The sequence below is a fragment of the Dunckerocampus dactyliophorus genome, chromosome 17 (genome assembly GCF_027744805.1).
Source record: "Dunckerocampus dactyliophorus isolate RoL2022-P2 chromosome 17, RoL_Ddac_1.1, whole genome shotgun sequence".
Classification (NCBI taxonomy): domain Eukaryota; kingdom Metazoa; phylum Chordata; class Actinopteri; order Syngnathiformes; family Syngnathidae; genus Dunckerocampus; species Dunckerocampus dactyliophorus.
Window position 1 is genome coordinate 5429887 of NC_072835.1, and position 27614 is coordinate 5457500.

A 27614-nucleotide genomic window follows, 5' to 3' on the forward strand; every position below is an offset into this window, starting at 1 on the left:
CATTTTGTTTTTCTTCAGCCATTCAAAGGTGGACTTGCTGGTGTGTTTTGGATCATTGTCCTGCTGCAGAACCCAAGTTGGTTTCAGCTTGAGGTCACCAACAGATGGCCGGACATTGTCCTTCAGGATTTTTTGGGAGACAGCAGAATTCATGGTTCCATTTATCACAGCAAGTCTTCCAGGTCCTGAAGCAGCAAAACAGCCCCAGACCATCACACTACCACCACCATATTTTACTGTTGGTATGATGTTCTTTTTCTGAAATGCGGCGTTACTTTTACACCAGATGTAATGGGACATACACCTTCCAAAAAGTTCAACTTTTGTCTCGTGAGACCACAGAGTATTTTCACAAAGGTCTTGGGGATCATCAAGATGTTTTCTGGCAAATGTTTTCTGCCCAACCAAATGTTCTTTTTGTTCAGCAGTGGTTTTCATTTTGGAATTCTGCCATGCAGTCCGTTTTTGCCCAGTGTCTTTCTTATGGTGGAGTCATAAACACTGGCCTTAACTGACGCAAGGGAGGCCTGCAGTTCTTTGGATGTTGTTGTGGGGTCTTTTATGACCTTTTGGATGAGTTCTTGTTGTGCTCTTGGGGTCATTTTGTTTTTGCGGCCACTCCTGGGAAGGTTCACCACTGTTCCATGTTTTTGCCATTTGTGGATAATGGCTCTCACTGTGGTTCGCTGTGGGCCTGGCGGATTTCTGGCGGTGGGGGCTCGGCCTGGCTATTTGGGGCGGGGCTCTCTGGGTGGTGGAGGGGGGACCCTTTCCTCTCATGCATTCTCAGTGACAATTACACGCTCACACATTCTTGCACCTTTATATACTGCTCAAAAAAATTAGAGGAACACTTCAAAAACACATAAGATCTAAACAGGGCATCAATGAGCTCCTGGGCAGTCTGAGGAGCAACTTGGTGGCGCCGGATGGACCTAAACATAATGTCCTAGAGGTGTTCTATTGGGTTGAGGTCAGGTGAACGTGGGGGCCAGTCAATGGTATCAATTCCTTCATCCTCCAGGAACTACCTGCATACACTAGCCACATGAGGTCGGGCATTGTCGTGGACCAGGAGGAACCCAGGTCCCACTGCACCAGCGTAGGTTCTGACAATGAGTCCAAGGATTTCATTCCGATACCTAATAGCAGTCAGGGTGCCATTATCTAACCTGTAGAGGTCTGTGCGTCCTTCCAGGGATATGCCTCCTCAGACCATCACTGACCCACCTCCAAACCGGTCATGCTGAATCATGTTGCAGCCAGCATAACGTTCTCCACGGCATCACCAGACCCTTTCACGTCTGTTGCATGTGCTTAGGTTGAACTTGCTCTCATCAGTGAAGAGCACAGGGCACCAGTGGTGTAGTTGCCAATTCTGGTGGTCCATGGCAAATGCCAATCGAGCTCTACGGTGCTGGGCAGTGAGCACAGGGCCCACTACAGGACGTCGGGCCCTCAGGCCACCCTCATGGAGCCTGTTTCTGATTGTTTGGTCAGAAACATTCACATCAGTGGCCTGCTGGAGGTCATTTTGTAGGGCTCTGGCAGTGCTCATCCTGTTCCTCCTTGCACAAAGGAGCAGATACCGATCCTGCTGAGGGATGAAGGACCTTCTACGGCCCTGTCCAGCTCTCCTGGAGTAACTACCTGTCTCCTGGAATCTCCTCCATGCATCCAGGTACCACAGTGATGCCATGGCCCAGATCTGGGAGGAGATCCCCCAGGACACCATCCGTAGTCTTATTAGGAGCATGCCCCGACGTTGTCAGGCATGCGTACAAGCACGTGGGGGCCACACAAACTATTGAGAATCATTTTGAGTTGAGTCATTTTAGCAAAATGGACCAGTGTGCGGCATCATTTTTTCACTTTCATTTTTGGGGTGTCTTTGATTTCCCCCCTCTATAGGGTGATCATTTTCATTTCTATCAAATTATGTGGCATCATTTTGTTATTAATACATCACCCACTTATTATCAGGAAAGATATTCAAGATCATTTTTCCCCCAGTTTAGATGTGATGTGTTTTTGAAGTGTTCCTCTATTTTTTTTTTTAGCAGTGTATATATATATATATATATATATATATATATATATATATATATATATATATATATATGAAGACTTGCACACATACTGTACAGAGATACCTGCACACACTTACATATGCACACTCACAGTACATAAGTACTTCCCCACATTTCCAGGGTGTTATTATTTTGTCGGTTTTATTACAGCGACGGTGATGTCAGCAATATGATTATAGTTTTTACAATGATGTGCGTTATTATTATATAGTTATTGTCACTCTGTTGATTATCATAGTTAATCATTTCATTACTACTATTATTTGTGACTGTTTCAATGCAGTATTGTCATTGTGATTGCCATCATAGTTAATCATTTCATGAATACTATTATGTGTGACTGTTTCAATGCAGTATTATCATTGTGGTTGTTGATATTATCTTGTCCTTTCCATCATGGTCTTTATAGTCATCACAGCCATTTGCTGATGTAGTCCTGTATGTTTCTGTTGTTGTTGTCACAACTGTTGTTGCTGCTGTTGTCCTTGTCTGTCTTTTTTTCTTTTTTTTTTTGTCCCTCTCTTATCCCCGCACACCCCTCCTCTGTTTTCTTTTCTCTTCTTCTCTGTCCCCTCCTGCTCTGGTCCGGCCGATCCAAATTTGCATAATAACAAGCATCCAAGTCAAATAAATTCTGTATAACAGCGGAAGTGTATATCACACTTCTCCCTGGCAGAGTAAATCTGTTGAGCACTTGAGGGCATTTAGATCTACAATTCTATCTGCCTTAAAGGCTGGACAGGACAGGAGAAAAAAAAAAAAAAGAAATGGCTAGAAATGGGGGAAGGAGGGCAATCTGTTTTTCACATAGGGCCATGTAGGTTTGGATTTTTTTCTCCCTTAATAATGAAAAGTTTCATTTAAAAACTGCATTTTGTGTTCAGCTGTGTTGTCATTGACTAATATTTAAATTTATTTGCATAGCAAAGCCAAAGCTATTTGCATAGCAAAGCAGTGGAACTAATTGTAAAGACTTCCTTCCCAGCAAACATATACAAAGTATATGTACACTGGCATCCATTATTTGTTTTCTATTTGTATACAATTCATTAAGATATTCATACAGCACAACAGGCCTGATCGTCCTACCATTAACATTTTCAGTGAGAATGAGGTGGAAAAGTTGAATAAAAGCTTCCTGGTCATCATTGATGAAAATGTTAGAAATGCAGGCATCCATCTCTCTTAGCAGCCATGGCTCCAACTGCTCTGAGCCATTCACATTCTGTCACAGGAGACAAAAGCAAAAAGTAAGTGGTTAAATACAGTCATGTGAAAAAATTAGGACACCCTAAGGAAGCCTGTGTGTTTTCTAATATATTTGGTCATATGGATATTTAATATCAATTTTAACAATCTTGAGAGATTCAAGTAATAGAACTAAACAAATAAAACTAAAAAAACGATTTTTTATAACTTTCTGTAAAATGTAATTTTAAATAAATGCAATTTGTGTTGAGGAATAAATTAGGACACCCCCACATTCAATCCCACTTAAAATGGCTAAAATCACACACAAGTGTATCAGATCAGGTGCACATGATTGGAACATCATTACCCAGTGTTTTGAAGGAGGCTTGCCTTATTTAAACCTCACATTTAGTTTGGTGTGCCCATGACTGTTGAAGTGAGAGAAAACACCACGGTGAGATCAAAGGAGCTGTCTGAGGCCTTCAGAAAGAAGATTGTAAACGCTTATGAGTCTGGTAAGGGATTTAAAAAGATCTCAAAAGAATATAAAATCAGCCATTCCACTGTCCGGAAAATAGTCTACAAGTGGAGGACATTCAAAACAACTGCCAACATGCCCAGGTCTGGCCGTCCAAGCAAGTTCACCCGAGAGCAGACCGCAAGATGCTAAAAGAAGTCTCCGAAAACCCTAAAATGTCATCACGGGACCTACAGCAGGCTCTTGCTACTGTTGATGTGAAAGTGCATGCCTCTACAATCAGAAAGAGACTTCACAAGTTTAACCTTCTTGGGAGGTGTGCAAGGAGGAAACCTTTGCTCTCCAAGAAGAACATGAAGGCCAGACTGAAGTTTGCCAGAGTGAATGTAGACAAAGACCAGGACTTCTGGAATAATGTTCTTTGGACAGATGAATCTAAAATTGAATTATTTGGACACCAGCACAGAGGACATGTTTGGCGTAAACCCAATACAGCATTCCAGGAAAAGAACCTCATACCAACTGTGAAGCATAGAGGTGGAAGTGTCATGGTTTGGAGATGCTTTGCTGCAGGAGGACCTGGCCAGCTCACCATCATAGAATCCACCATGAATTCTATCGTGTATCAGAGGGTGCTTGAGGAACATGTGAGATCATCTGTGAAAAAATGAAAGCTAAAGCGAAACTGGACCCTGCAACATGACAGTGACACAAAACATACCAGTAAATCCACCAAGGACTGGCTGAAAAGGAAGAAATGGAGAGTCCTGGAATGGCCGAGTCAAAGCCCAGATCTTAATCCCATTGAGATGCTGTGGGGTGACTTGAAACGGGCTGTACATGCAAGAAACCCCTCAAACATCTCACAGCTGAAAATATTCTGCGTTGAGGAGTGGGGCAAACTTTCTTCAGACCGATGTCAAAGACTGGTAGATGGCTACAAAAAGCGTCTCACTGAAGTTATTTCAGCCAAAGGGGGTAACACTAGCAATTAGGTGGTGGGGTGTCCTAACCTTTTCCTCAGTTAGAATATGCATTTTTGTTGATATATTTTGTTTAATGAGTAAAACAATGTTAATTTTTGTTGTTTACCTGCAATTAAATCACTTTCTTTTCCAGAGACAAAGAAAAACAAGATCAGACATTGATATGTGAACATTTCTTCATAAATAACTGAATATTTAATGGGGTGTCCTAATTTTTTCACATTACTGTATGTATACAGCATGATTTATTAAATTAATATATTTTTGAAAAAGTGTGATAGAGTGAAGCCACAAATTTTGCAATGTGACGAGGTACGACTGCATACAGTAGGGATGGTCGGGATTGGTGTCAGTCCAATACTGGCCAAATTCAAAAGATTGGATATCGTAAAACAAAAAAAAAACAACTAAACCCTCTAATCTGATCCAAAATCCCAAACTATCAGGTAAATGTTCAGTTTAACATTTTGCTACATGCCGTAATCAGGGATGCAGAGGCTATAACGATGGCAGCACAGTAACTAGCTAACACAGTTGCAGCGTGAGTCAATTACGCATAGCGCGGTTGTCATGTCAGCTGTAAAACAATAAAAAAAAAATTTAAGTGTGAGTGTAATTTGTGTAACACCAGTGTTTCAAGGGGCATCCGCTTTCAACACCAAAAAAACAAACTAGACTGCCCTGCTTGGCAGTCACAGCAACGACATTTCTCTGTGCACTTCCATCAAATGTGCAGAGGATCCTTAGCATAGCCTCCATTCGTAGCAGACTCAAAGTGCTCATGACACCAAAACACATGTGAAAAATAACATTAAAAGGCATATTTCCTGTGTTATATTGGTGCTCGAATGTTTTATTGAATATTTATCCTATTTTACATTTTTCGTTACTGAAACCAGTCAGAGACAAAAGAAGGAGGAGGAAGTGAAATTACCACAACAAAACTCCCTCCCAGAGCTACTACCCATGGAATACACCGTTTCCATATTGTTGTGGTGCTTATTTTTCAGATTTTCTGTTGTTGTAATAAATATTTTCGATATTATGCCCGCCTGTTTTGTGGCAGGCATTATGCTTGAGTGTCAGTATTGTGTTTGGCACAATGGGAGAACGTACATGAACGTACATGAACGTACATGCACATGTAACAAACAGCAATTCCTAAACTGTATAACTGATTGAAAGAAGACGTGTTGAAGGACAATCAGCAACATTGCATTTTACTCCGCCGCTGCAGATATGTAGTCCAGCTCAAATATGACCCCCTACATTAGTTTAACAATACACTACATAACTACGTGTGTGTAGGTTTTATTGGTGTGTTGTTGTTTTTTTTCATAACAGAGACAGGGTGTATACAGCGTAGCGTCGCCGGGAGCACTTCCTGTTTCCCAGCGTGCTTTCCTGTACTGTTTTTCTAAATGGCTGCTAAGTACATGCTTAGAGCTCAGATAGTTGGTTATTTTTCTGCATTATTCATTGGTAGTGTCTTGTTGTTATCCACCTATTGCGTTGCTATGTGATGTTTTAGCTCTTTTATGACGACATGAGTAGGACTGGTATGTGAAGTGGTGACCTCCCGCGATTTCAATGGGGTTGAGAAGTTCATTGTGAGCTGTGTTGTTAGTCTGCTTGAAGAAATAAAGAGTTACCTCTTCCCCACCGACTCGTGAGCGTCACAATAGGCAACCGCCCACAGGTACACTATGCTTGAGTACCATCTAGTGGTTCAAATGAATCACACCTCTCAAGATAATTAATGAAAAAATAAAAGTCAATATTACTGATTATCAACGCTAATTTACAGCACAACTATCGACCAGCAAAATTTGTTATTGGACAGGCCTAGCGATAACAAACAAGGAAGTTGGAATCGGCAGACATACATCCATCCACCTTCTATACCGCTTATCCTCATTAGGGTTGGCCTATCCCAGCTGACTTCGGGTGAGAGGCCAGGGTACACCCTGGACTGGTCGCCAGCTAATCGCAGGGCACATATAAACAAACAATCATTCACACTCACATTCATACCTATGGACAATTTAGAGTCGCCAATTAACCTAACTTGCATGTTTTTGGAATGTGGGAGGAAACCAGAGAAAAGCCACGCACGGGGAGAACATGCAAACTCCACACAGACATGCTCAAGCGGAGATTCAAACCCAGGCCTTCCTGGTCTCCTGACTGTTTGGCCAACATGCTAACCACAACCACAATGTTGTGGTATCGGTATCAGACATGAAAAAGTGGTAATGAGCCATCCCTAATATACAGTACTAGGACCTTGAAAAATATATGTACAGTATTTGTCAGAAGTGTGTTGGTGAGTAGGTTACCAGTGTGTTGATGGTGCCATCCCCTTCCTCTGAGTCCAAAACATTGCTGCTCCCAAGCAAACCAGAGGACACCACATGTGTGTTCTGTACTTCTTCAACACCACTCTTCTCCACTACTTTACACCACTTTGTCAAAAGGTTCTGCTTGTCGTCTTCTGAGAGGTTGAATTAACAGTAAGGTGCTTAGGACAATGTTTAACAGTAAAATATTCAGCATTTATTCAGTACTTGGAATAAATCTTCATACTTCTGTGGGAGTCCTCCTTACACTTCTCCATTTCCTTGTTAAAATCAGTCAGCCTCAGAATGTCCTCCAGAAAGAGTTGCTTCACTTCAAACTGTCTTCCTTTGACTATAAAAAGCAAAGGTCATATCAGTTCACGAGACGACGCGATACAAGAGATTTGGTCTATGAGAAAGAGACGAGACATTACTTTTAAGAAAAGTACAATAAAAAAAATCATAAAAAATATATGACAATATATTGCAATCTACTAATTTCATTTCTAATATGTCTGTGTGTATGCTAGCGGCCCCGCCTCCACCCACCAAGACAAAGAGACTGTGTGGCTCACAAGAGGGCTCACTCTGTTCATGCTGTTGTTCTATGGAACAGATGCACCAAGGTGCTGAACCCAAAGCACAGAGGGACCCCTCTTCCTGCCTGTTTGGGGGCGGGTGACGAGGAAAACAAACACACATGCACACGGCAATATATTGAGGCCGGCAAAATTATCAGGTTTATTTTCATTTATTGTCTGATTGATTAATTTATTATAGTCCCAGGCCAAGTGCCCACGAGACATTTTTTTCTAAACAAGAAATCTTGTCATGTTTTAATGACGCAAGATCTTGTGACACCCCTAACTGTCACTGATTACAGTTTAATTTGGTAATATTTTAAATACGCTCCTGAAATGAGGCACATTGACTGGTAAACTTGTCCCAAAACTAGAAATAAGCACCAAGTCATTAGTCTTAACAAATGTTGCTTCTGTGCTGCCAGGGGGCAAAAATTTAGATTAGGTTATACTCAAGACTCATATCAGTCATGTGTATAGTAGAAACTTTATTAGCGTCATTATTCTGTTCCAGAAGGTCTGACTCTAACCAAAATGGAACTGAATCAATTTTTCCCAGAAGAAATAATGTAAATCTGATTAATCCGTACCAGAAAGCCAAAAATATTAATACAAAATATGTTTTTTTTATGGGGGGATGAAAAATTCTAATTAATAATACATTTTATTTTATATTTTCTTGAACAAACCGTCAATAAAATGTAAGTAAAGCGTAAATGAAAATACAGCCTTACAATCTGCAAATTAATTTAAAACTTTTGTCAGCAGTTTTTATTTTTGCACACCAGAGCCAGAAGTTTCTCCCATCATATATGTTAATATGTTCAATGTTATTAAATGTTACAACTCCCTTTTTATGTTCCCAGCTTATCTTATCCATAAATTCTAATCCAAACTTGCCCTTGTCTTCTTCTGCTTGTTTGAGATTGTCGGCATTTTTTTTCTTTTGTACAATGTGCCTATTGTTGTTTAATTTTATTCCTACTTTGTGCAGTGGACCAAGAAAAAAAAAAGACACAGTCCGCTAATGGCCTCTGGGTCGCAGTTTGGACACCCGTGCTTTTATAGTAACAGAGGTTTTTGTTTGTTTCAGAAGAAATGTGCGACATTTTTTCGGGCATATTCAGCGGTCCACCCACAAGGGGTGGGCACTAATGTGATGCATTTATTTTTCGTAATATTTTCGGGACCGACCTGCAAAGTCCCAAAAATGAACTGCTCTGCTTTAAATGCTTTCGTCTTGTTTACTGGAGAATGACCTGCAAGCAGTTGGCTGTTTTTAATGTTTAATTTTATAAATAATTAAAGCTTTTTACATAAAAAAACTAAGCAGTCTTATTGCACCTAAAATGAACCGAACATGACCCTAAAACCAAAGTACATACCGAGCCGAGACCATAGCGTATCGTTACACCACTAGACCAGCTAAATAAAAATAAAAAGAAATTTTGCTTTGCACAAAATAGTAAATAGGAAGAAGTACTTACGATGGACAACAGGGCACGACCAAGCACCAAAGTATTTGAGGAACAAGTCAACATCCAGTGAGGCACTGGAAAGGATAAGTTTTAATGTGGGGATTTCCTGAAGCACATCAAGCATCTTCGTTAGCAGGAAGTCAGTCAGACCATCACGCTCATGCACCTCATCCTTAGAAAACAGAGAAAGGTTGGTTTAATCAGAAAACTGATTAATGCAGGAACAAAAATAGCCAATTCAAAATAGTGCAGAATATAAAATTGTACATTATTTGCTCACCACAATGACATGTGTGACAGTTGTCATGTGGATATTTCCAGCCATCAGTGTCCTGAGGAATACTCCAATGGTGCAGAAGGTCAACAGTGTCTTTGGAGAAACCCTAAAGATTGATGGTAAAGAGTCATTCAAGAAGAAACCCTCAAGATTGATGGTAAAGAGTCATTCAAGAAGAAACCCTGAAGATTCATGGTAAAGAGTCATTCAAGAAGAAACCCTGAAGATTCATGGTAAAGAGTCAAGAAGTTTTTCAAAAAGCTGAGTGCATATTTTTTACTCATTTTGTATAATTATTATGAATTGTATTTATTTAATATCCAAAATGTAATCTGAATTTTAGGTGATTGCTTTTTTCTTGACAGCTATAAAATAAACAAGTTGGGGTGGCAGTAGCTCAGTCCAAAGACTTTGGAATAGGAGGGTCTTGGTTGGAATCTAGCTGCAGACAGAAATCAAATTGCCACTAGTTGTTGGAGAGATGCTACAGATGCTATCTAAGTGAGAATCAGTCCAAAAAACATTGGTCAATGATATCGATTATCGACAATAATTTGTAGGACAAATATCTTCCAGCAAAATTTGTTATCGAGACAGGTCTAGTCATCACTCTACCAAAACAGAGCTCTGTGTAGTGAGCATGCAAGGGATGCAATAAGTGCAACTGTAAAATGATGAGAATGTAGGGCAATCATGGGCCCAAACACTGCACAGACATGTTGCCGTATCAAAATCCTTCATCGCAAGCAGCAACACAAGCAGGTTGAGTTTGGCACATTCCCACTGCTGCTGGTTTTGCTGTGATAATACTGTTTATATGATTTATTTTATATATGTGATATATGAGGGCTGCACAGTAGCTGAGTGGTTAGCATGTTGGCCACACAGTCAGGAGATCGGGAGGATCTGGGTTCGAATCTCCGCTTCGGCATCTCTGTGTGGAGTTTGCATTTTCTCCCCGTGCATGTGTGCGTTTTCTCCAGGTATTCCGGTTTCCTCCCACATTCTGCATGTTAGGTTAATTAATTGGCGACTCAGTTCACGCACCGTTTAAGCACTGGCGCTGTTCCAAAAGTACTGGCACCCATATCAGCTCAAATGGAAACAATACCCATCCTCATCCCGGAACACCTCACCAGAGAGGCGTCCAGGAGGCATCCGGACTCGATGACCAAGCCACCTCAACTGATTGCTGGCCATGCGAGTTCTACTCTGAGCTTCTTCCAGATTGGGTTGAGTCCGGCCACACTGCAGAGGAAACTTGCATCCACAATCTTGCTCTTTCAGTCACTACCCAAAGCTCATGGCCATAGGTGAGGGTAGGAACGTAGATCAACCGCTAAATTGAGAGCTTTGCCTTCTGGCTGTGCTCACTCTTTACCATGACGGTCCAGTACAGCCACCGCATTCCTGCAGATGCTGCAACGTTCCTTCTGCCTGACTTCTGACTTCTCCTGGGTCAATTTCTGATAAACCTATTGGTCAATTCCTTAATTTTTACAAACACAAATATACATTCAATTACAAAATATATTTTATGAGATCCAAATATATATATATATGCCACATGCTTACAGTTATGCGGCACTAAAACAGTCTCATTGTTTTTGCAATATTGTTGTTTATACAAAATGTAAACTATTACATTTTTTGTTTGTTTGTTTGTTTGACCTGATTGCCGTATCGAGATATTATCGATATTGTGAGCCATCTATCGCAAATCTTATCGTATTGTGAGGAACCCTGACATTTCTAGCCCTACCACTATGGTTCACCCTGGTGGGATACAATTTATTCCAGTTAAAAATACGAATATTAGGTTCCACCTTATTTACCTGCTCTGTAGTCTGATTTGATAGCCGACAGTATGGCCAACTGCCTCTCCCATCTCGGCTGCCACTCTCTCAGCGACTGTGATGGCAGCCAGGCGTCTTGGCTGAGTACAGAAAATTCTGCAGGGTTCTCCTTTCTTGCTGCAGTCATCCAGCAGAAACTGTGGAATCTGACCAACACGCAGAAACATTTACATCCAGCAGATATGATGTGGTCAGACTTTTACATACTCTCACCATGGGCATGAACATCACATTCATCCATTCATTAAAACCAGAACTGGGAGCAATTGGTTCAGGTTTTTGTCTTATCCACATGCGTCACAAGTATACACACAGGCTCAAATATATGAGTATTGGTATGAATTACCACTATACTCTCTCCCCATTGCTCACTCTCTGTGGAGTATTAATAGCGTGGTATATTTAAAGTATAGAAAATGAAATGTAGAAATGTTGGAGATATTAATTACCTAACTCAACGCTGATCATAAACTTATGGCAACAAGTAAACGGTAAGTTTACAAAAACTTTCACATGAATCTCAGTGGTGTAAGCCCAGTGTCCCAATTGTTGATATTATTTTTTTAATAATATATGTGGCACATCGTTGCATGTCGGTGAGTGCAGAATTGTATTTTGGAGAACAGGAAGTGAGCCCTGTAACAGTGTTGTTGCTGCATGTTTTGCCATTGCTTTATGGCAGTGGTTGTCAATCATTTTCTGTCATGCCCCCACTGGGGGACAGAAACGTTTTCGTACCCCACCGATTTCAAATACTATTGAGAAACTGATAATGTAATTTATTTATCTATACTGTACAGATTGAACTTGAAACTGAAACCAGTGAAACGAAACCAAACGGAGAGCAGTGAAGCATGCAAGTGTATTTAAGTGTCAAATTATATGCTGTGTATGAAAAATTCATACATGTTGACAGGTCTGCACTAATATTGAAAGTAGGGATATTTTTTCTTAATAATAAACTTTTGTTACAAACATGAATTAGTGGAATTGAATATGGTTACGAAAATAGTTCTTCAAAGCATTAAAAATAATGCATCCAAACCATTGTTGAATTTACTTATTTTTTACACAGCATGACCAAGAATATTGTTTGGCTTTTGTGGCAAAACTTTGTGAGTCAGGTCCCTAATCCAACAAAAGCGACTTTGTGGCAATACTTGGCAAGTAATCAGACCCCTCTAGATATTGTTTCTCAAAAAAGCAACTAGTGAAGAGACTTTTGATGACTGACGTGAAAGCATGTATCGCTCTTCTCAATGAGCAGCTAGTGCTGCACTGGGGCTCTCCCCCGCTCACTGGCGGTTCAGTTTCGTTTGTTATTAAAAGCGACAGAGGAAGTTCTTTTGTAATGCTAAACATTTTCGTTTTGCTTTTCATGTTGTGCCACTCACCTTTTGCAAATGTGTGATGGCCAGTTATGTGAAGCCCAATGATACTATCCAAATGCTTCTAATGTCCAATGCAATATCAGAAAACATAGTTGAAACTTTGTCTTCTCTCACCTGGGTTGTTTTTCCAGAACCGGTCTCTCCTAACACCAGCACCACCCTGTTCTCTCTAACAAGCCTGACTATCTCTTCTTCATGTTCACACACAGGCAGAGATCGTCTGAAAATGTCAAATTCCGATGGCCTCCTTCGCGGGGGTACCACAGAAACACTGCTGATCAGGCAGTTTGGCCTGCTTGTGTCAGCGCAGTTGTCTAAAGGAAGACAAGAGGATTATTAGACATTTTGATCAAAATGTCACCTGACTTTTCCTTGGACTTTCCCATTGTTCTGAGCACTGATCAGTCCAAAGCAAATCACTTTTATCACTTTTCTATCCTGGAAAAACAAATCCAGCTACTGAGTTGTCTTAGTCATTTAGGTAAAAACGGTACATTTAAAATCCTTTGCACGACAGTCGTGGAAGTGTGTGCAGTGCCTCCAGAGACAAATGCTAATTAGCAGGGGGACACCCAAAACACATAGACGAGATTGGGCCTACAAGACAAGACAAGATTTGAACAGTATTTTTTTTTTAAGTAGAATAAAAAATAAACGACTGGACAATTTTTTTTATTTAACCGAGTCACAAAACAATGCATTTGCGTTTTGAAATGTTTATTGTCACACAAATTGACACTAAACGATATTATTGACTATTTTTGGTACCAAATAAACCACTCATGATAATATACACTAATAAATACACAACACATAGCTCAATGCTTGCTTGTTTTTCCTGTTGCATTCCTCATGAAAGGAAAAGCAAAGAGGTGTGCTATTATAAAGATAGAGGTGTCCTATTACATTGCTAAAGATATGGTCCTCGTTGCAATACTGGAAAAAAGTGATGTAAAAATCTGCTGAAAACGATGGACTTGCGATGTCCGCAAGCTTTGCAGTGACAATTATTTAGCACGACAAGCTCAACCACAAATGTACCAGGAAGTTAGACAGACATTTGCTGAGCCTGATACAATTGACAGGTTGCTGTTCCAGGTACAAAATACGGACATGCTTGTGTCTTCTAAAAATGTTTACCTAAAAAATACTACTGTTCAATTTAAAGTATTTTTGAGTTGCTGAAATTTTAAAATTTCCTCTTAAACCGGGCACTCCTTCGTATTTTGTTATTTTGTGCTTTTGTTATTAGGTGAGGATTTGAGCTTAGCTAAAGGTTTGTTCTAAAAAAAAAGATTATATTTGACTTTTTCTATGTTTATTTCAAAAAGAGAATGGCCTACTTATTTTAGCAGCTACTTTTAGATAAGATGTTTTTAATGTTCATCTTGCATGAAGCTTTAAAATTTCAAAAAACATCCTCGAATTAAGCATTTATTTTAATTTAACAACTTTGACACGCATATTTGGCTTTGATTTTGTCTAAACTCACTTTTTATGGAAAAAATATAAGGATACATATCGTATATCAATATTCAACCTAAATATATCGTGACATGAGTTTTGGTCCATATCAAGATTCAAGAGATTCAAGAGGTTTATTGTCATATGCACAGTAAAACAAGTAGTTATACTATGCAATGAAATTGTTCTGTTCATTCTCCCAAAAAAGAATGAAAGAAAACACAAGAAAATGAATAAGAACAGAAGAAACATTAATACCAATAAATTAAGCAACAACAACGGAAGAGACATTAATACAAATACACTAAGTCCCCAACTAACGAACACAATTGGTTCCAGCCAACCGTTCTTATGTTGAATCGTTTTTAAGTAGGAGAAAAGGTAATATTACCAATGATATAGGTACTACATTGTGAAAGAATGTGTTTCTATTGCCGTGAAGGTTTTGTTATGAAAATGTAATAAACGCTCACACGTTTTCACGTGTGAGAATGTGATGTGACCATGAACGAGAGCAGCTGCAATTTGCAGCATCAGTTCAAAAGAGAGCCTTGTTAGAGAAATCTACATTGTATATACGTTATCGCCCACTTTATAAATATATTATTGTTGTACTCTTGTGCATAGAAGGGAGTAAGCAGGCCCTGTGAGGGGAATCAAAGGGATCAGTCTTGTGGAACTCAGAGACATGGAGGAGGTTGAGGTGCTCAAGGTCTTTTGCTCCTCTTCACAGTCTGTGATGTTAGAAAATTAATTAAACCACACATGTATGATATCACTACACTGACGCACACACATAGCTAGAGACACAGAGTTCAGCTGTAGTAGGCCCCTTCCTTGAGAAGCTGAACTCTAATGTAACTAGGGAACGCCCAATAGCAAATAAAGACAGAGGTTTTTCGGAGAGCGTATCCAGAGCGGTATGGGATACAACTCTGGTGCGTCCCTCCGGTTCTCCTCGCGAGTAAGACAATCTTGGCGTGGTTGAGTCTGTTTCTTTGAGTAGTTATACAGTCCAGTACTTGTCTTGGTTATCTGGAAGGATTTCCCTGACATACATGTACATGTATACATATACAGTATATGTGTATGTATGTAAATATGAGTTTGGATGCAGTAGTAATATTAAACGAGGATAATTAATGAAAAAAACAATAATAAAAGTGATATAAAAATACGTAATGATAAATGTTATTTACCTTTGAAGAGGAGTGGCTGAGCATACGTCGTTGTGGAGGAGGAGATATTGAAAAAAAGGACAAGTCGTCGTCGTCGTTAGACTCTTCTAAAAGAGGTAGTGTTCTGTGGGTGGTGTAGAATTAAGCAGGCCTATTAACTCTTCATAAACTTTAATCACACGCTCTGTCCGGGTTGTACAATTTAGCTTTCCATTTAGCTTTACACTGTATCTCCCCAGCGTCTAACTCTTCCTGTGTTGGTCTCATTAGCTCTAAGGCTTCATCAGCAGTGTCACAGTGCCCTCTACTGGTCAAGCATGTACAGTAGCAGTATAAATACTGATTGAGCGATAATAAAATAAAATATAGACCAGTCGGATTGTGTTCGTATTCGCGAGTGTTCGCAAGTTGGGGACCTAGTGTAAATAAATAATTAAATACATAAACAAATAAATATATAATGCTATGAGTGTGTGCGTGTGTTGCGTGCGGCGTGTGTGCGTGCTTCGTTGAGAAGCCTGATGTCCTGTGGGTAAAAACTGTTCGCCAGTCTTGTGGTCCTGGACTTCAAACTCCTGTTGCGTCTGCCTGACGGTAGGAGTGTGAATAATGAGTGTTGTGGATGTGTGCTGTCCTTGATGAGGTTGTTTGTTCTTTGCAGGACTCTAGTTTTATAAATGTCTTGCAATGAGGGGAGGGCTGCCCCAACAATGTTCTGTGAGGTCTTGATCACCCGCTGGAGTGCCTTCCTATCACGTGTTGTACAGTTACCAAACAGTGATGGAGGCGGTAAGGACACTTTCACAAAGCAACTCAGGATTTTGGTGGGCATGCCAAATTTCCTCAGTCTTCTCAGGAAGTACAGTCTCCTTTCGGACTTCTTGATAATTTGTTGGGTCTGCATTTCGATGTGTGCTGTAAATTCCGGTGTACAAGCCTGTATTTTTTCTCAAACTTTGAACCCTGCAGCTTATACAGCAGTGCGGCTAATCTATGGCTAAATTCTAATCTTGTGACATCTCCTTTACTGAGAACTTCTACTGATTATGGAAATACTGTAGCTCTTTCTTTGGCAGGAGCCAATCACGTGCACTCACAGCGAGCATGCCAACGCATTGGAAATTGCAGGAGTATTGCAGTATATATATGACAGCATAACAACATAACATCCTGACTCATCTTACTGAGAACACTAAATTCATCACACAGTAACTTAACACTCCAAAAGTATAACTCAGAAATATGCAAACATGTACCAATACAAGTTTAAATGAAAGAAAGCCAACATTTTAAAGTTTTCCCATAAGGCATTGCGTCTGAGCAACACATTCATTGGGGCGCTGCAATGACATAGGGCTCTGTACTCCGAGCTCCTCTGGCGGACAGAGGCAGGATTGCAGTACAATCTATCTATATTGCTTGTCCTCCAATGAACTGCTCTTCTGGCAGTAATGCATTCTGGGTAGATGTTAAAGTAGCTGCTGTTTGTTATTGGTACATGTAATGTACATTTCCTATGTATGTTTTGAGTGTTAAGTTGCTGTGTGATGAGTTTATTGTTGTTTGTAAGATGAAACCGTGAGTCAGACTGTTATTTAATAATGACCTCCTGCAATTTCCAATGGTTTGACAAGGTCGTCATAGCTCATGATTGGCTCCTGTCAAATAAAATCTGCCTGGTCCTCACGGACTTGCGCGTGCCACAGTATGTCATTTTATGACATAGACACGTGCGGCTTATACACCAGAATTTAGGATAGTTTTTTTTTTTTGTCAAATGGGAAAACTGGGTCAGATGGCTAAGTGTGTGTGACCACTGGACCAAAGTAGCAAACAATTTAATTTGCTTTATTTTATTTTGTATGTTAATACAAGTACAATTTTGGACTAATCTCGAGTTTCTTTAGTTTTTAGTACAGATACTTAAAAACTGGCATGATAATAAGCATGATAATAATCAAGATCGTACAATATGAAAAAACCTACTGCAATCATTTTTTTTGCCATATCACCCAGCCCTCTAATGAAGTGTAAAAGTGTGCCTGCACAGGCACGCACTGCATTCTTGTGCTGGATGTGGCGCATATTCTTCTGCCAGTGTGAACGAGTCTCGTGTTTACGGACCAATATTAAGTTTTTCGTTAATTTATGGGAGCACGCTTGTAACCACGTCTTCAAACCGAGGACCACCATGTATGTTATCTATACCAAAACAGAAGTGAATTTGGTTGGTTGAAAAGGGACTGACCACAGCTATTTGCTCAGTGTTTTCAATGTGATTTATGGGTTTATTTCTGCATTGCTGCCTTTTATGATGATACCTTTGGTGACTTTGATTGCTGGCAACACCATTTTCATTTTAAACTCACCAGACTGTGCAGCCAGTTTGCTTTTGTTGCTGGCCTGCAATTCTTCACACATTTTACTGGTCAAAGGGAACCTCTGAAGCAGACTGCAGATGGCATGTAAGGAGTTTTGGGAGAGTGTCAGGGGCATGGTGGACCGACGACCGTCTAGATTATTCTTTTTCCTGATGGTGAGGAAGCGATGTGGTCCTTTCCTAAAAAACAAAAACACCAATATATAGATATCAGTGTTTGCCCTACTATTATATTAGGGGGTGCTTAGTGCATGTATGCACAAGTTTGTATCCCTGTTGACCAGCCACACCACCACCAACACCACCACCACCCACATCCCTTAACACACACACACACACACACACACACACACACACACACACACACACACACACGCACACACCAGATGTAACTGTGGATTAAGCACGTATTTTGCCATTGTCCCGCAATTTGCCGTGGCAATGCATGTCGTTTATTTATTTGTGGCACACCTACTGTAAAAAGCGCAAACTTTGCTCTTCACAGGCAATTCGTGACCGAAAATGGTGTGTATTGGCACGAAATGACCACGCTCCTGGATTACTTATTTACACCTTGTCAAATACTGTTTACATCTAGTGCACGACAATAGTAGTGCGACGCGCACTGTTCCCTCATGCATTGTCACCACCACTTCCTGCATCCGTGAAGTGGTCGTGGGATTATTTGGTCCCGCTGTGTCCCACGTGACGCCACGCAACAGCAAGCATCACCCCAGCTTCATCAATTCCTCTTTTTGCAAGGGATCTACAAGATGTTGAATTCCAGAGAAGAAGCTCTCGAGGCAGAAAAGTAAGGCAAGTCTCAGCTGCAGAAAGAGAATGTGGAAAGAGCAGGACGAAGACATAAACTAGAAAAAAGAAGGCACAGACAGTGTGAGAGAGGGAAGACATCGCTTTGGGCATTATGATGACTTAACAGAAATTCACAAGGAAGATTTAAGAGGGTACAGTCTTGGAGCAAGTCGGGGGGAAATTCTCAATTCCAAGACGCATGGCCCGCATTGTTTACGTATAGGTTGTGGTGCATTCACGACGAGTTCATGGAAATTATGCGTCACACAAATTTTTACATTGAAACATTTTCTTTGCGCACTGGCACGCAGCCCTGCACATTTTGCACATACTGTACTTCACACCCGTTTACCACCAATTTACTCACTGGCACACCAGAGGCACCCAAAACTGCATAACAATGAGGGGACAAAATGCGTGCAAGTGTAAACAAGGCATTAGACTTTAAAAAGATTGTTTTACTTTATTAGCACAAAGTAAACTGTATAGTTCAACAGCTACACATTGACTTCAAGCCAACTTTACTTACCCTTTGCTTTTTGAAATGTACCCCAGAGTCTGTGCCGTACGGTGAATGAAAGCCCTCTCAGTTGAGGTAAGCGAGGAGGGAAACTCCATCTCTATTTGTTGAGAGGAGAAAATAGAGAAGTACATTCTGATGACACACTTGTTTTATGCAACAATGTCAAACACTGTCAACGATACCTTTCTGCTCACTGAAACGAAACCTTTCCAGAGCGAGGTTGATTGAAATTTTGACTTCTTCACTGATGTGAATTTCTTTGAAGCGACTGGTGATGGAAGACTTCTGTGGTTTTTCCCGCATCTTGCCCGGGGTTTGTGAGGCCGCACGAGAATTTGGCATGGTGCACTGTAACACAATATCAAATTATTCTCCAGACAACATTATTCTTGTGCTGACACAGATCAGTGTTTCATCTAGGTTTACAGATATGGGGGGCACAAACATGCACAAGGGAGACACCTAACAGAATGTAGGGCAGGCCAGTGTGTGTGATGATGATTGGACCTGCAGCTCAAGTTTACAATACAGTTGAAGTGAGCAAGTATACAGCTCTAACTGTACACCTTCAAATTAACTTTGTAACGGACAACAATGAAACCATTTAGCCATTTCATTTGTCATTTATAGTTATTTTCCATTGTTTTATGCATGTAAAACTATTAGGGCAGTCAATCGATTAAAATATTTAATTACAATGAACCACATGTTGTCCATAGTTAACTCAAAATTATTCACATTTAATCACAGATAAAAATAAGTTTTTATCTCTAAAATGCAGGGATAGGAATCTCTTTGTGGTATGATTCAATATGCAACTACAATGATAACTACATCAAATTGTATGTAAAGGGATATAAAGTTTGGAAATATGGGCCATTATTTTATTTAAAAAATAATATACAGTTAGAAATTCCTCTGTTTTTGAATGTTTAATGGAAGCAGGGATTTGTCCCACTTTGTTTGACAGTCCTTGAACGCGCCACCTTGCGTGTGCTAACTTGTCCCACGCTGCACAGATAGACTACTATACTGTATTTTTCCTCTTTTTATTTCACCTCATATTTGCTCCAAAATGCTGAAATACTATGTGGGAATGCACAAAGGTAAGATCGGATTACCTTATCAAGTGCTATTGTGTATATCTGTGGTACACAAACTCTCTGAAATACGAAGTGGTGGTGCTGGTGGATGGTGGCTCTGTATTCATATCTTGCTTTTAATTTTATGCTGTTCCTGTCAGTTTTACACAATACATAATAAATACGAGAAATTAGATCGCTTTAATGTACGTATGAAAATCTTTCCCACTAGCTCGTGCGCTGCTAATGCTAGGCTGCTAATGCTGCTAATCCATTCTCGACTTCAGCCATGGTCACACTGGCAAAAAATAATACAGCTGTTCTCGGCTCTTAACCCAAATTTTAGCTTTCAGTTCAAAGCAAAAAAATCAGCCGAGAGACGGCTCACATCTAAAAAAACGCTCATTAGTTGAGACACTTGTATGCCAAGATACCACTGTATAAGTGAAAATTTTAAAATAATACTGGCAGTGCTCCAGTAACGTCTCTCTTCTCTGGCAGGCAACCTAATCCATAATAACTCAAATCCCAGCGATAGTAGATACAAATAACTTTGGTCTTGTTGTTGGAACCGTCTGCCAGGGCTTTGGGGCTAAATTTACCAATCAAAATACCATTTTCTTTGTCCATTTCTGCTCATGATTTGTTCCCGTTTGTAGCTCCACAGTCACCGCTGCTTACTCAAACTACAGCGTCGGACGAGGGTCAAACAGGTGTGCACGTTAATCGCACGTCAAAAAAATAGTGCTGTTAAAGGAAACTTCCGTTAAGTAACGTTAATTATTAACGCGTTAACTTTGACAGCCCTAAAAACTAGAATTACTCTTTGTGAAGTATATTTTGGTCATATTGTTGAGGGTCTACATTGGATTCATTGGATTTATGTTATTTCTTATGGGAAACTTTTTGCATACATTTCAGTTTTTGTCAAACCTTTTGGAACGAATTAGTGATGAAAACAGACGCAACCAAAACAGCAGTTGGGAAGAAAGAGCCACCCTTGAAATTTGAGATACCTGGAGCAGTTGGCCAAAAAGAGTGGCCCAAAATTCCAGCAAAGAGTTACAAGAAACTTGGTGGTGGTTACGGGAAGCAATGGATTTCAGTTATTTTTTCCAAAAGGGTGTCCGGGTTTCCCTTAGGATTTTCTGAAGCTGTGGTTGTGGGCTGCATGGGACTGCCACCGCTGTGTCCTGCCACTGCTGCGTCTGCAATTTTTTGTTTATCATGACAAATAACATTTCTTACGACTTATTTATTTAATAACGTATTTAGTTACCATTTTTCAACAACCAGAAGAACACAAACTAAGAATATCAAAAAACTCAATTTAAAGGCAAAGTTGCTGAGAGCAGTGAATGATTGTTTGTCTATGTGTGCCCTGTAATTGGCTGGCGACCAGTCCGGGGTGTACCCTGCCTCTTGCCCAATGGGATAGGCTCCAGCATACCCGTGACCCTAGTCAGGACAAGCAGCATAGAAGATGGATGGATGGAAGTTGCTGAGAGCACAATTTCAAGTCTCCTTTTGTTACCAGTTGAGAGACAGGAGCCACAGAACACTATGTGTTTTGCTGCAAAAGGGAAAGCAGCAGCTCTCCAACAGACCGAAGCCCTCCAAAGACACCAGTCTTCCAAAGAGCTGGCCACCCTCTCATGATTCAAAAATCACATATAGAATACAGGAAGTGGAAAAATGTACTGCAATAGATGTGGGACGGATGGTGGGTAGGATTGAATAAGATTTGCTTCTTTCTACTCCTTTTGGACATCCACTCTTAATGCGATGAGGAAAAATAATGAGGAAACATAATGTCATTTTAGTAGCATAGAGGTGAAATATTTTTTTAAAAAAGCTATTTTTGGAAAAGACAAAGTAATTTTTTAAAAATTAGCGTGGGGAAAAAGTTATAATACAGTATTATGGGAATAAAGTCAAAATGTGATAGGAATTACGTCGTAATATTTTGAGATGAAAATGCACAAAGATCATTTGAAAAGAAAGTTGAAATATTTTGAACTTTAAAAAAAACAGCAAAAATGGGAAAACAGAGCAAAGAGCCAAGTTGATAGTAATGATATGGTTTGTCAACTATATTACAAAGCGGAGATGCAGTTTTTTTCTTGAAATATATATTAACTTCTACATATCTACGTGTTGATTTACAAAATATCAAAATGGCCCTTGAGTCCTTTTATTTTTCACAATGTGGCCCTCGGTGGAAAAAGTCTGGACACCCCAGATCTATCTCAATGTAACCACAATTTTAACATATTTTGTTCCCAGTCTTGTTGTTATAAACACAGTAAGGTACATAAGTAATTGTACAGTGATAGTTTTTATATGATTTTTTGCCGTTACAGTACTACACCCCACAATGGATTCAAAATAAATCAACCAACAGATAGATCAACATGACATTGAAATGTAGCTAGGCCTGTCACGATAACACATTTTGCTGGTGATAACTGTGCTACAAATTATCGTCGATAATCGATATTATACACAATTTTTTTTATAAAATGTTTTCATTATCGTCATGAGATGTGTAATTCACATTTGAACCACTAGATGGTACTCAAGTTAGTGTACCTGTGTGAGCCACATTAGCTTGACACAAAAGTTGCCTGTATGTATGCCATATATGCATACATTTCCATATTTCTTTTGCAATGTAGCGAGCACTGTCTGTGAGCGTGCATCATTTTGCACTGTTTTGTTTATATTTTCCGACCAAACACCTCAGTAAGTGTTGACTGTCGGGACAAAGACTCCACTGCCGGAGGGCAACTCCATCTGTAGTTTTTTATCCCCAGTTGAGAAAACTGTCTGTGTCAGTCGTCAGTGTTCATGCGCTCACCTTGTTCATTCTGTTTATAACTGAAATATTCCCTCACTGGGGCTGTCAGCTGTGGCCTCAGAAACCATCGCTTCTGTGCTGTCAATCATGTTATCGTATGCTGACTCACGAAGCTAACTGCTAACCTTCTGTACCCACTCATTGGTAGCCCTGCCTCCACAAAGAGGCTGAATAAGATGAGGGATCACTCTCTCTGTTCTTTCCACTATAGAACCAATGCACACAGACAGATGAAGAGTGAACCCTCTTGTCATCAAGCCTGTGTGGCACAGAGAGACGAGCAGATTAAAACACACACGCGTAGATTATATGCATAAAATACCTCTCTACAAAGTGTACGTACATTCACAGTGCTAGTCAAATGTTTGGACGTACGCAAAAGTGTCACTGGTAATGTACATATATATTTTTTTTAAATGACACTTCATATATGAAGTTGGCAGTAACAGGGGAAAGACTGTATTAGTTCAAGTTATATTTAAAATATTGGACCATCTGATTAAATAATACACAGTACATGTGCAATTCCGCATGTAATGAATATCTCAAACTACCAGAAAAAAAGCTTTATGAGATGGAGACTTGGGTGAAAAAACGTCCTGTTTTCCCAGGACATGTCCTGTCCTGTCTTGGCCGGCCTGTGACAAAAATGTCCTGATTTTCATTGTTTTTCCTTGGGACATTAAATTGAACAACATCAGGGCACTCATGCTGCATGTGACGTAATCCCTAGAGACTGCAGTGTGCGCGGCTTTTTGAATTACTGTTGCCAAAAAGCCGCAAAAAGCCAAAGAAAAAGCCAAAGATTTGATCCCCTGAGGCTTGCTTTGGAATTTGTGTCTTTGGTTATAGATAGTGTTTGGTAATACACAGTTTTCTATCCATACAGAGGAGCCGTACTTTAAATAAATTTAAATTATAAGGCATCCTTGAGTAAACTTCAAGTATCAGTTGAGTATCTCATTGCTCATCAAAATATGGCCACCCTAGTGTGGGAAGCATAGGATGATGGAGACATACAGTATTTGGGACTGTTGTATTTCACTGTATCTATATCATCAAATGGTTAGGATTATAGATAGATTATTCTTAATTACTTTTGACCTTAACATTGTCATCGACTTTTTTGTGGAGTCTTACCTCTTTTTAGTACTATTCTGGTTTTCCAAATGAACGTCAAACAGCCATGAGCCAACACATGACCTGAAGACGACAATAAATCATCATGATGAGTGTACTACAATTATTATTTTAGGACGCTTTTTTTGATAGCACAACTGGACTCAATAATAAATAAATCATCCAAATGCCCACTATTGTTAGTCTTAGAAAAAGACACTTCAAGCTGAGCTTCATAGACAAACTAAAACTCAAAATATGAGCGGGAGTAATGTAACATTGCTCACGAGGAACACTATCTTAAATTAAAGTTTTTATTAACAGTCGCTCCGCAGATCTATATTTACCGTCAACATTGTGAACACCGTAAAATTAGTAACTAGCTAGTATATACACCTTTATCTGTATTCATTGAACTGTTTCGTACAAGTAATTAACCATAGCTTACCAACACAAACGTCACCTTATATTTAACTTCTCCCTTTTTCTTCGGCTCCTTATTCTTCTTCGTGACAGTGGTTGCGGTTAACTACTTACCAGCAGTTCATTTACGGCCATTATCGCCACCTGCTGGCCTGGAGTCATGATCAGTCTGTTATTATGGGTTGTTGGGGTCTCGACTATGGTATTTCGTGTCCTCATTGAATAAATATGAAGTCAAATAAATTAATCATTAAATTATTAAATAATGATTGAAATCAATTAATTAATGTAATGATACAATATTTAATCCAATCATAAAATATAATAGAAATGATATTGAAGCTATCAAAAAGAGTGTAAGTAGTAGGGCTAATACTAATAGCAAACGTAGTAGTAGTTTTCGTCTTTTCTCAACAATAACAAATATACAGGCTGTTTCTCTAGTCTGGACACACAAAAATGCATATATATTAATATTATGTTAAAAATAATAGTTGTATGTAATTTGTCATATGAATCTTTAAATTAAATATGGTCAGATTTTGTATTTAAATAATAAATTGGTAAATAAATTGGCTGAGGTAGTCACAAAACTCCTCAGTGGCAAAGCCCTGGGGGCGGACGAGTTTCACCCTGAAGTCCTCAAGGCTCTGGATGTTGTGGGACTGTTCTTGGTTGACTCAACATTGCATGGAAGTCTGGATTGGATTTAAGAAGGGTGACTGGAATGTGTGTTCCAACTACAGGGGAGATCACGCTCCTCACGTTCCCTGGGAAAATCTATTCAAGAGTGCTAGAGACAGCTTCTGTTTATTATTTTTCTGGACAGAATGTGTAGAGCCAGCCAAGGTGTAGAGGATATCCATTTGGAGACCTTTGGATCACATCTCCGCTATTTGTAGATTATGTGGTCCTGATCGCCCCATCAAGCTTGGTTCGCAGCTGAGTGTGAAGCTGCTGCGTGAGACTCAGTGCCTTCAAATCTGAGGAAAAGGGTGCACCTCGGTTGGGAGAGAGGTCTTGCCCCAGGTGGAGGAGTTCAAGTATCTCGGGATAGAGAGAAGGCTGGAGCGTGACAACAGGTGGATCGAGGGAGCAACAAGGCAAAACTCTCGATTTACTGGTACATATACGCTCCGCCCCTCACCTAAGGTCATGAGCTTTGGGTAGTGACTGAAAGCAAGATCACGGACACAAGCGACCAAAATGAGTGTCCTCTGTAGGGTGGCTGGACTCACCATAAGAGACAGGGTGAGGGACTCAAGTCATTCGGGAGAAACCAGCGGAGGTTTCTCAGGCATCGAGTGCGGAGCCTACTAGAGGCGTCTTTGGTGAGGTGGTCCGGGCATGCGGAAGAAAAAGGATGGATGCATGCGTTATTAGTATTTTTTTTTTTCTTCGACTATTTCAACTTCCATTACTTTTTTTCCTCCATTTTTGCCGTTTCTTGTTAAATGACACTGTTGGAATGTGCCACGGGCCGATAAAAATCAACTGTGGACGCTCCTAATGTTAGCATAAATAATGGCGTTAAATAACGCGGTCCAAGAAGATCTACTACCGGTTTTACAGCTTAACGGACGTTGAAAAACATTGAAAGAGTTGTTCCAAGTGAGTACAGTGATTGATTTTAATGGCTTCATTAACAACTATATAAAAACAGTTGATAAAAATCCATGCACTCTTGTGAAATATATAGGAAACGTATGTACAACACAACAGTGTGAACCGTAACAGTGACTTCATTCAGGTGGGTGGTTCACCACAAATATACTTGGCTGCATAGAAGATTGACATTATTATGAATATTATTGCCTACATTGTAAAATCTAAAGGAAAAAAAAACAAGTCAAAGTTCTAGCAGGACTTTTCAGACTGATTTCAAAAGTCAGCTCTTGCAGCTTCAGCAATTTAACGAGAAGCATTAGAATCAAACATAGTAAGAAGTTTCCCTTTAGCAAAAAAGTTACATTCTGAAAGCATCGTCATGAAAGAACTATTGTACAGAAAAGAACAACAAAAAGCCTGAGTTGATGGAGAAAAGTAGAATCTTAATAAATCCAAAAAAGCCTGAGGAAAGAGACCACCCATTTACTATTTTACATCAATTTACAATATCATCCGAGGGAAAAAAGTTGCTCATACACACAAAAATCAAATGCAGTTATTTTTTTACAGTTAAAATCTGTCATTCTTAAATAATTCTCATCAGGTGGTGGTGGGGGGAAGCAAACCAATGACAAATGGTGGAAATGAGGTACTTCAGGTGGTCAGCCTGAGCCCAGACTGGATTGAACGTCCGCTTGTGACATGATTGATGTGACAAGTGACGCTTCTACCCCACTTAACACTTAAATAAGGTCAATCATCACATGAAGCTCGACAGATGTGAACACACACACAGCATCCAGTGTCATGGGTTGGTGGGAATATGAGGCAGCGCTCAGGGTCTGTTCTGACCAGAGGTAAAAAAGGAACAGTTTCCATATAAAAATAACAAAAAAGTGTGCTGCATGCAGCTTTCAACTCTTAAATACAAAAATAAGCTCTGATTCTTTTTCCTCGCTGCTTAGCGTTCGTCCAGAATGAGTGCTTCGACAGCGTCAGGTGGCGTCCTGTAAGGCATCGGCTGTGTTGGAGAGTTCATGGCGGCTACCGGCAGGCGCGCCAGCTGCTGTTATGTCTTGCGGCTGCTCCAGATCTGCTCCGGCGTGCTCTTGTGGTCGGAGGAGTAGTCGTAAGGTGAGCGCTGGTCTCGGGGGGAGCGTGGCCCGCTGGCCGACGCCCTCTGCTCCGTCTGCCAGTCCGAGTGGTAGCGGTATGATGAGCGCTGGTCCGAGTGGGGGAAGTCCTTCAGGTCCAGTCGGTGGTCTCTGCTGGAGCGCACTTCCTCCAGTTTCCTTTGCTTGCCGTCGCTGTAATGTCTGCAACACGCAAACACACAATTAGCAACATCACTCTTTCCACAGCCGTGATACAGTGCAACGCGTTTAGGCCACGATGACCCGGACAGATATTGCATTGCTTTTGTTTTGCACTGAACAGGAAGTCCCCGTGTGCAGCTTTTGACGCTGTGTAACTTGCACAGTACACTAGGTTCTCTAC

General features: G+C 40.2%; 2 protein-coding genes across 8 annotated transcripts in view; both read right to left on the reverse strand.

Annotated features, from left to right (window-relative positions):
• Positions 1 to 24630, reverse strand: part of LOC129170156 (3'-5' RNA helicase YTHDC2) — a 61486-nt gene extending 36856 nt beyond the window's left edge. The window contains exons 1-12 of one of the 3 annotated variants that reach the window (XM_054757406.1): positions 24535 to 24630; positions 24108 to 24170; positions 19208 to 19373; positions 19032 to 19122; positions 17679 to 17869; positions 12782 to 12981; positions 11256 to 11422; positions 9424 to 9526; positions 9153 to 9315; positions 7332 to 7436; positions 7085 to 7239; positions 3180 to 3315 (exon numbers count right to left, since the gene is read on the reverse strand). In XM_054757406.1, coding sequence (XP_054613381.1) covers positions 3180 to 3315; positions 7085 to 7239; positions 7332 to 7436; positions 9153 to 9315; positions 9424 to 9526; positions 11256 to 11422; positions 12782 to 12981; positions 17679 to 17869; positions 19032 to 19122; positions 19208 to 19367 — 1471 coding nt within the window. In that variant the 5' untranslated portion in view covers positions 19368 to 19373; positions 24108 to 24170; positions 24535 to 24630. The remainder of the gene's footprint in view (positions 1 to 3179; positions 3316 to 7084; positions 7240 to 7331; positions 7437 to 9152; positions 9316 to 9423; positions 9527 to 11255; positions 11423 to 12781; positions 12982 to 17678; positions 17870 to 19031; positions 19123 to 19207; positions 19374 to 24107; positions 24171 to 24534) is intronic. The other 2 variants (XM_054757407.1, XM_054757408.1) reach the window with 2 other exon arrangements.
• A 1495-nt stretch (positions 24631 to 26125) lies between these two features.
• The window catches only part of chd1 (chromodomain helicase DNA binding protein 1), a 41149-nt gene continuing 39660 nt past the window's right edge, over positions 26126 to 27614 (reverse strand). For all 5 annotated transcript variants that reach the window (XM_054756726.1, XM_054756724.1, XM_054756725.1 and 2 more), the window contains exon 36: positions 26126 to 27433. In XM_054756726.1, coding sequence (XP_054612701.1) covers positions 27187 to 27433 — 247 coding nt within the window. In that variant the 3' untranslated portion in view covers positions 26126 to 27186. The remainder of the gene's footprint in view (positions 27434 to 27614) is intronic.